This window comes from Pimephales promelas, chromosome 23 (genome assembly GCF_988280905.1).
Source record: "Pimephales promelas chromosome 23, fPimPro1.hap1.1, whole genome shotgun sequence".
NCBI classification, from domain to species: Eukaryota; Metazoa; Chordata; class Actinopteri; order Cypriniformes; family Leuciscidae; genus Pimephales; species Pimephales promelas.
The window spans coordinates 14,954,854-14,964,513 of NC_142791.1; the positions used below are offsets into that span (position 1 = coordinate 14,954,854).

General features: G+C 33.4%; 1 protein-coding gene and 1 long non-coding RNA gene across 3 annotated transcripts in view; both read right to left on the reverse strand.

The window, feature by feature from the left end:
* lrp13b (low-density lipoprotein receptor related-protein 13 b) overlaps positions 1 to 4,589 on the reverse strand; it is a 35,564-nt gene extending 30,975 nt beyond the window's left edge. For both annotated transcript variants that reach the window (XM_089126102.1, XM_039676351.2), the window contains exons 1-10: positions 4,531 to 4,589; positions 3,640 to 3,759; positions 3,326 to 3,556; positions 2,446 to 2,559; positions 2,097 to 2,216; positions 1,355 to 1,480; positions 1,056 to 1,259; positions 808 to 976; positions 566 to 734; positions 251 to 476 (exon numbers count right to left, since the gene is read on the reverse strand). In XM_089126102.1, the coding sequence (XP_088982228.1) occupies positions 251 to 476; positions 566 to 734; positions 808 to 976; positions 1,056 to 1,259; positions 1,355 to 1,480; positions 2,097 to 2,216; positions 2,446 to 2,559; positions 3,326 to 3,556; positions 3,640 to 3,759; positions 4,531 to 4,582 (1,531 nt within the window). In that variant the 5' untranslated portion in view covers positions 4,583 to 4,589. The remainder of the gene's footprint in view (positions 1 to 250; positions 477 to 565; positions 735 to 807; positions 977 to 1,055; positions 1,260 to 1,354; positions 1,481 to 2,096; positions 2,217 to 2,445; positions 2,560 to 3,325; positions 3,557 to 3,639; positions 3,760 to 4,530) is intronic.
* A 736-nt stretch (positions 4,590 to 5,325) lies between these two features.
* Positions 5,326 to 8,625, reverse strand: LOC148969425 (uncharacterized). Its single transcript, XR_016149556.1, has 3 exons — positions 7,647 to 8,625; positions 6,474 to 6,586; positions 5,326 to 6,307 (listed from the first exon to the last, which is right to left on the reverse strand). It is a non-coding gene; the product is annotated as an uncharacterized LOC148969425 (long non-coding RNA).
* Between the last annotated feature and the right edge of the window lie 1,035 nt (positions 8,626 to 9,660).

The following is a 9,660-nucleotide window of genomic DNA, read 5'->3' on the forward strand; positions in this document are numbered from 1 at the left end:
AATGATAAATTTATATTTGAGGAGCTGTTTTATTGGGCCAGTCCTGGGTAGGTTTAGGACTGCCTAATTTGTGCGGTGGTTGTGGCACAAAACAGCAGTTTAAGACAACGCTTGCACGGACAAGTCTTAAATGAGGTCTTAAACAGTTGCAAATTGAATGCTTATCAGATCTGCACCATGTTTCATAGTCATCTCACACCCTTGGTAAACACTGATGAATTCAGCAAGGCGTTTAGAAAAAGTATTTCACCTTGGGGTTGCTGAAGCGCATGGTAGACGTTCAGGACAGGAAGCGAGGCTTTTAAGATGAATCCATCTTGGTTGGCAACAGACAGATTTTGAGGAGTCTGCCAGAGTTTATCATCAGCCCAGTAGAACCAGCCATTAAATACAGCCAGAGTCTGAGCACGATTTCCTGGAAAGACACCCACAAAGGTGTGCCGCCCAGTGCCATCTGTCCTGATGCTCTCAATTGACTGGAACATCAATTTAATAAAGATCTCAAAATAGGCAAAAATCAACACATTTCACAAACAAAATTAGGATTTTCCCAAATGCAACACACCATTTTGTAAACACTGATCCAATACAGCCGCTGTGCAGCCACATCCAACACAAGACTTCTTGGTAACTGTGCAGTAACGTACAACAGTGTTGTCCGATTCGAACCATCCATTTCCGCCCTCTCAATGGTTATTTCTTCATTCGTTGCTTTATTAATCCAAAATATGAAACTACGCAGAGGACAAAAAAGCCAGATTTAATGGTGCTCCTCAAATCTGTACTAAGGTGAGAAGCAGTTTGTACCTCTCGATTGGGCTGAGGACCATGTCGCTTGGGTCCATTTCTTTGGACATGACAATGCCTAGAGCACTACCATCAGCTGCACCAGTATAGATTGCTTTCTGTGTAACGCTCGCCCAATACAGCTGTCCAGTGAGCCAGTCGACGGCTAGACTCTTCACACCGGACTGCCCTAATAAGTGGGGAATAAAAACACAAGCATTACATATTTTTGGTCATGGATTTAGCAAAAATCCCTCACAATAACTAACCTGAATACAGAATCGTGCTCTTCCGGTTATAAGCTTTGTAGATATTCCCATTTTGATCAGCCCAGTAAATGAAGTTCCTCTGGATATCATAGGTTATGGCTACAGTTTCATTTTCACTTGCAAAAAGTGGTTCAAACACTCTGGTCTTCACATTCACTAACCCAATCAGTCCCTCCCTAATTGTCAAAATCTTCAACACGGCTCCTTAAAAAAGAAAAAAAATAACAACATTAGGCTATCGGTATTGTGCCTACTTGTTTTTTTACTTCTAAAATCTGAAGATGTATGTCATAAGTTACCTTGAGCCTCACATGAGCCATTGCCAAGAGGTTTGAAACCATTCTGGCACAGACAGCGAAAAGACCCTGGTGTATTAGAGCACAAGTGCATGCAAGGTCCAAAAGACTGTTCACACTCATTGACATCTGGAATATAATACAACATAAAATTGTTATTTTACCACACTACATTCATGTAAAATCAATTATTCTAAAACTGACACTAATGGTCACATGTGGAAGATGACTTTTTCAATACAAAAGGTAATGTTTGGAAGTAACAGTCGCATACATACTTCAATCTATCTATAAGTTAGCATTGCTGTTGTTGAGAAGTCAAAATGTGATAGCATCATGCTAAATCATGTTAGCGAACAGGTTAAAAACATGCTAACACATGTTAGCAATAAGCTAACCATGTTAGGCTATCATGCTAATTGCTTTAACATGTTGTCAACAATGTTATTTTGTGTTATATGCCAGCCTCATGCTAAAGAGAATTATGCTAAAACACCCATATATATTTCAGAATATTGTGGATAAATGTGTGAGCTTTTTTTTTTGTCTCAGGGCAGTGTGGTTGTGCACTGCAAGCAAAGCACCGGCCGTTTTCTTTAGAAAATTTACATCTAGTAATTAAGCAACGGTTTGTCAAATTTCATTAGTCCATAAAACAGTGTAGACACTGCATTGCTTTTCTGTATGACTTGTATGCGTGCTACTCCAAATACAACCTGCTTAGAGGCACAAATGTAACGAGTACCTTCACAATCAAGTCCGTTAGCAGAAAGGGTCATTCCAGTGGGACAAGAGCACAGGGCTCCCCAAGGCTGGTCAATGCAAGAATGGCTACAGCCACCATTACCATTATGACAAGTTTTACCTAGTTAAAAGAGAAACATGAAATCCAAATAATAAAAAACAAGTAAACAAAAGTAATATACATAAACCAAAATGAAACCAAGCCAATAACTAAAAACAAACACCTAAACAATAAAAAAACTAAAATAACTAAAACAAATATAAGCCAACCTGTTGTTGGAGAAATGCTGCATGATCAAATTCAAACATACGTCAAAACAAAATAAACAACATTGCGAGTCTCCATGTACCACACGTAAGAGGCTCATCTCTCCTATCCGAGCACTGGGCGACTCCATCACACCTCTCTCTCTGGCTTATACACTTGCCATCAGCACAGCGCATGCTCATCTTCCCACAGGAACCTACAACACATCAAAAATGTAGAACATCAATCTTAGAGATCATCAATAAAAAGGACATTATGATAGTCTAGATATTAACAGTAATGCTGTATAGCATAAAGGGTGTGGTTTTTAAAACTTTTAAAACACAAAGATTCCATCGGCTTGCATATTGTGAGTGCAATATTCAAAGTTCAGACACAATCATACACCAATGTACCCTTATTATCAGTAATTCCAGTCTTACTACCTGCTCGAACCTACAAAGGATTGTAACAAATTTTCATAATGCCAGCCTATGTCTTCATTGGCAGCATCTACTTTGACCCTCAAACATGTTGTAGCAGAGACTGGAAGGCTGCATAAAAGTGATAAGTCCGAATTCAAGGTCCTCATGAGTAGGTAAAAAGTCCTGGGATGCATACAATGAACACTTTACTGTCATATGAGGCCATGGGAGAGGAATATGAGAAAATTAAAGTGCATATTTTGACCATGAATGGAGGAATCTTTAAAATGGCAAATTACATGAATAGCAAAATCAAAATAGCTAATTATTTTTTTTTTCATTTCCACCAAATACAACTATATGAATCTTTTCCATTCAATTTAGCATATGTGAACAAATTCCCCAAATTTCCCTTCTTTTAAGATTCTGATAAACAGAGCTGGTCACTTCTTGTATTTACTTTAACCAAGTGGTACAGCAATTTAAAAAGTCGAAGTCCCTAATGCAATGACATGCATGCACCATATAACAAGAATTTACACTTCTAGAGCATCTCACCACACATTTCTTCATCAGAGTTATCGCCGCAGTCGTTGACGTCATTGCAGAGAAGGTCTCGTGGGATGCAGACCTTGTTCTTGCACTTCCAGTCACCCGAGAGACACCCTAAACGCCAGCTGCAATCCCACTCATCTGAAGCATCGGGACACTGGGACCGCCCGTCACACACATCCGACCCAGGCACACAACCGGAGCCATCCACACACTCAAAATCCCCTGCTTGACATACTAATGGCATAAAAAGTGTATTTCTTCCAAAGAAATGAATGCAACAAGATCATTGTAAATGTAAATAAAAAGGTGGTACATACAACAGTCCATCTCATCAGATCCGTCCTGGCAGTCACTGGCAGCATCACAGCGCCATCGTTGCGGCACACACATCCCATCATCACACTGCCACTGATTCCTGCTGCAGTCTCCATGCACACCTGAGAATACATTAGCAGCCCTCATTCACTTTCAGTGTTTGACACATACACATTATACGACCACTGAATGCTTCAAACTAAACAGAAGTTGTCAACAGGTAAAATGAAAATTTCCAAGGCGGCCAAATTAATTTTCTTTATAGCTTTTTCAGTGATGTACCTCACATCTATGATTTCCTGATTGAACACTGAACACATTTATACCATTTGCAAGAAAAATGGTAAAAAAAAAAAATTATAACATAAAATTGCAACAAAACGGCCCACAGAACCACCCGTTCGTTGCTTCATATTTTTGTGGAACATGCGACACCTTGTGAGACAACATTCAAAAATTGCAATTGTTTAGTAACAATGTGAAAGTACTGACACTTTGGTTAATTTCAATGGTAGTTCTTCGCTAGTTAATTTTTTTTTAATATAAAGATAATTGGAGTCCATGTTGTTTAAATGATGAATAGTGGGAGTATGACATGGTTTTATTTCGTTTACTTGCCACAGGATAGAAAACTGAAAATATTTTAGTTTAAAGGACAGAATGAATCCCAACAACTAAATTAATGTAACTTAACAGAAGAGAGTGTCTGAAACAAACAAACGAAAATAGTCACTTGTAAATCCAAACTAGGCGTAGACTAGGCTACTTTTAATATAACTTACTGGCCCATATCTCCTTTAGCTATATTTTAAAGTATCGGTAGCATATTAAAATAAATATCATTAAAATGGCCTAGCGCTTTTGTAAATTTATAATAAAGGCACGACACTGACCTGCCAGTAAGGCGAAGACTGCCGTGCAGCAGATTAAACGCCTCAGGTCCATCACACCTGTTTGAGCTACACGCGCCGGCGGGCCAATCACATACTTTATACGCGCTCAGTCATGACGTCATGCAGGCTTTTGTTTACCGATCATAGTTCGGAATTGAATTTATAATTTTATATGCTAAGTTTTTTATACACAAACAGAAATTTAATAAGTCTTCCCTATATTTTAAGCACTTTATTTTGGAACTTAATTTGCTTCTTAAATCACACGAACTTCCCAGGTGAAAAGGAAATATATTTAAATTGTACTTATTTTGATATACTTAATGTATTTTAAATGTACCGTATTAAATATGTATTAAATGTGCTAAATTGAAACAACTTCAAGTATATTAAGTGTATTTTAATATGTATTTAAGTTCAATTTTAAGGTAATAGTAATATATTTTATTATACTAAATTGTGCTAAAATGGAACCATTTTAAGTACATTTAATGTAATATAATAGCACTTATTTAAAGTGTATTTTAATACACTTTAAATCGACTTTAGAAATACAGCATTAGTATATTTTTAGCTTCACATTAATGCGTTCTGAGTATATTTTAAATATAATTTCAGCTTATTAATAATGTATTAGTAGAACACTATTGGACCCACTATTAACATATTAAAAATATATTTTTCCAAAAACCATTTAATATAAAAATAATATATTTTAATGTATTAAAAATACATTTAAACATTTGAATTCAACAAAACCCAATAAAAAAAATATTTCTACAAAACACACAAACACTCTTTGAAAGATAAACTTTAATGCACTACATCAGTAAAGCATTATGAAAACTAAACAAAATACATTAACATAAAATGCATTGATTTGCAGAGGTATTAAACAGAACAAAAATAAATAAATAAATAAACTAACTGAAAGGAGTAGTTCACTTTTGAAAAAACTTTTGGTGATAATTTACTCACCCCCATGTCTTCCAAGATGTCCATGTCTTTCTTTCTTCAGTCGAAAAGAAATTAAGGTTTTTGATGAAAACATTCCAGGATTTTCTCCATATAATGGACTTCACTGGGAACCAAACAGTTCAGGGTCCAATGGCTAACAGTCAATTTGTCGTGAAAGCATGAGAATTGGCTCAATTGCGAGAGTCTTGTGCTGAATGCTTGAGAGTTGGCAGCCCTGACAAATCTTTTTTCGAGTCAATTCATTCATTTCGTTCATTGAATGAACCTAATGACTCGGAAAAATATTTGTTAATTTTGATGAACGAGTTCAAATAGGAAAATCATGAACATGCATAACAGAACAGAGCAAGGCGACCATTTGAGCTTATAAAACTTAAACTTGTGGGTTTTTTTTTTTTTAAATGAGCGATCGTTTCGCTTGATAAGACCCTTATTCATCGTCTGGAATCGTTTAAAGCCCTTTGAACAGTTTGCACAGAAACTGTCTTTTGGACCTTGAACCGTTTGGTCCCCAATGAAGTCCATTATATGGAGAAAATCCTGAAATGTTTTCATCAAAAACCTTAATTTCTTTTCAACTGAAGAAAGAATGACATGGATATCTTGGCATGGGGGTGAGTAAGCTATCAGCTAAAGGTTTTTTTTTTTTTTTTTTAAAGTGAACTAATCCTTTAAGTCAAACAAAGTGAAATACAATAGCAAAAAGTAAAGTGGCCAAATCTTGAGTAAAAAGAGAAGTTCGTGACTTGTTCAGTCTGCCATAGACTCTTTTGGGGACATCAGAAACACCGAGGGAAATCTGGCAAGAATAAAAAAAAAACAAGCATTAGTATAAACTTGTTCATTTATAATTCTAATAAAAAGCTGTCACTTTGTTACTTAATTCAGAACACTTAATGCACAAAAAGTCAGATATAATTATTATAACAAATAGGATTTTTCTTTATCATAAAGAATTTTCTAACCATTTCTGAGGTTTCAGGAAGACACAGCTCAGATGATCTTGGGCTTGAGCTGAATGAACCTCGTTTCATGGACTCCAGGGCCTCTTTGAGAGATGCTAATATCCCTGGAAGCTCTATAAGAAAAAATAAAGTTGCATGTTATACAAAGTTAGGGCAGAAAAAACACTAGTTTGTGTTCTTCATATATAATTTGTATTTTGTTTAAATGGTGAAACATATTTAATGAACCATTACTGTAACTTCCACCCTATTATTAAAGTAATTATTCATTATTAATAAAGACAGAACTTTCTATTGAAAGTTACAAGTTGGTGACAGCTGATAACGCCTTGATTAAATGTAAAAAAGCTGAATACCACTCATAAAATCATATAAATCAGTCCCTCGAGAAAAACACGATTATGTGATTGCATAATTCAATGCATAATCAGGCAAAATACATATTCATTTTTCAAATACGTGTTAATATATATAGGTCACTTAGTTACTTAGCTGCTACATGACACACTATTGCCTTTTTTTGTTGTTTTTCACCAACAAAAAGTTACAAATCAAGAGGATCAACTAGTACTACTTACTCGACTTGACCTCATCTACTCACGGTTGGGTTTAATAAAAAAAATGTCTTTGCAATGTGCAAATTCCTTGGCTAGGCTAAATATTAAATATAAAATCTCTCATTTCATTATTTAACATCATTTTAATTTCTCAGTGCAAGATATTTAATAATTGGTTTTGTGAAAGCTTATAGTTGGTGATTACAACTTAATTTATTTATCGAATTGACATGAAAACTGACAGCCTACTAATAATTAATTAGATTTTACTATGAATTAAATATCACAGATGTGAAAGTTTTATTAGAGCTTAAAATATATTATAATATTTAAAACACAAGAAGTTACTTAGGGACAATCAAGCCTGTCGTGTAATCACCATTAATAACCTTTTTTCTGCAAACACAGTGTGCAATGTTTTTATAGTTGTATTATGTCACTGTCTAGATCTATAACAATTAAGTTGATAGACGTCAATGGATTAACTCGCTTTAGTGTCAAATCAACAGAAACGCCAGTAATCCACAGAACATCGACATCAACTTCTGAAAATATTTTCTAAACCCAAAGTGAGAATAAAGCCAATTATACTAATCACTTAAACTAATAAACTTACCACCAAGAAGTAAGATCTTTTCTGGCAGTATCTTGCTCTGTCCATGTCGTGGCGGCGCACCTCTGCGTTGTCCTCTTCACTGCTAAATTGTTCGCGGGAGCTGACGACCTGGTAATCTGCTCGTGTGTTCTCTCAATATTAGATCGGTGCTATCCACATTCACTAGGTCCGAGCCAGTGAAATAACAAAGCAAAATTTGGAAAATATATGATTTCTGTTGAAATATCCGAAGCTATAATGGGATACCACAGACAGTCAGTATCCGCTGTCTGCGCCCCGCCCAACATGTAAGTTCAAATGGCAGTGTGTGATTGGACAATTGCCGGCAAGCTTGTTTTGAAAAGATTGGCTCTGATTGGTCCAAATGAATGCAACTGGAAATATTAACTAACATCCACAAAAAAAGAAACAACTCTGTTTATATAAACCTAACATGCTTATTAACAAGTTTTTTTTAATTAATTTTGGCTAAACAAATGTAAGAGTCAAGCTTTAAGAAATTTATTTTGTTTTTCTAGTATGTACACCTGATCTTTTATGTTGATGTGTGCAAGTACTGGTATTCACTTGTTTTGTGGAAAAGACTATTTGATTAATTAATGCAGAAGTATAGAAGTGCATTACTTGTTAGTCAAATTTTAGTGCTTTTGAAATACATATGCATTGAGTTAAGTGTTGGTAGTATTACAAAAAGTGTGTTAGTTTTTGGTATATTTCTTAAAAGCTTAACTGAGCACATATTTATAATTAAAGTGCTACTTCTAGTCTTTGTAGAAATATACAATTAATTTCGATACATGTTTAATTGCCTTCATGTTAGGAAGGGAATTAAAGGGACTTGAATTTTTAAACTTGAAGTGAACACAAAAAATACTTTAATTTAGCAACAAGTATGCTTTCTGTAAATACACTAAAACTTCACTAAAACTATGTTTGTTTTTAGCATATTTCTAAAAGTGTAATTAAGTGTATATTTATTAGCATTGCGTTTCTAGTAAAACATTTTTAAATATAATTAAAATATGTTTGTATTTAGAATATTTCTTAAAAATGTAATTAAATACCAATGTACTTCTAGTACACTTTTTAGAAACATATTTAAAGCATGATTGTCATTAGCATATTTATTAAAACTATAATTAAGCACACATTTATTACCAATGTACTAATAATATACTTTTTTAGAAATACATTAAAAGTATGCTTTTCTATAGTGTATTTCTTAAAAGTGTATTTAAACATATATTTATTACCAATGTACTTCTAATATACTTTTTAGAAATACATTTAAAGTATAATTATCATTAGCATATTTATTAAAAATATAATAAAGCATACATTTATTACCAATATATTACTAATATACTTTTTATAAATACATTAAAAGTATGCTTTTCTATAGTATATTTCTTAAAAGTGTATTTAAACATATATTTATTACCAATGTACTTCTAATATACTTTTTAGAAATACATTTAAAGTATAATTATCATTAGCATATTTATTAAAAATATAATAAAGCATACATTTATTACCAATATATTACTAATATACTTTTTATAAATACATTAAAAGTATGCTTTTCTATAGTATATTTCTTAAAAGTGTAATTAAATATATATTTATTACCAATGTACTTCTAGTATACTTTTTAGAAATATACTAAAATGCAATAAAATACATTTTTAGTACACTTTAAATAAGCATGTTGTAAATACAAATGTATTATAAACACACTATTTGTATTTCAAATATATTTTTAATACATTTAATACAACGTCTTTTTCACCTGGGTTGTGAAGAACAAGAAGAACAGAAAACTTGTTTCTCAATATTTTGACCTATTTCCCAATTCCTCTTAACATCCTTATTATTTTTCCTCTTTCATTTACTATGTATGTATGTTTCTTTTTGTTGTTGTTATCATTTTTTTTTTTGTATTTTTTTTGTTTTTGTTTTTTTCTTGCTTCTGTTTTTGGTATGGTTTTGTCTGTACAAACGCTTGATTGTATAT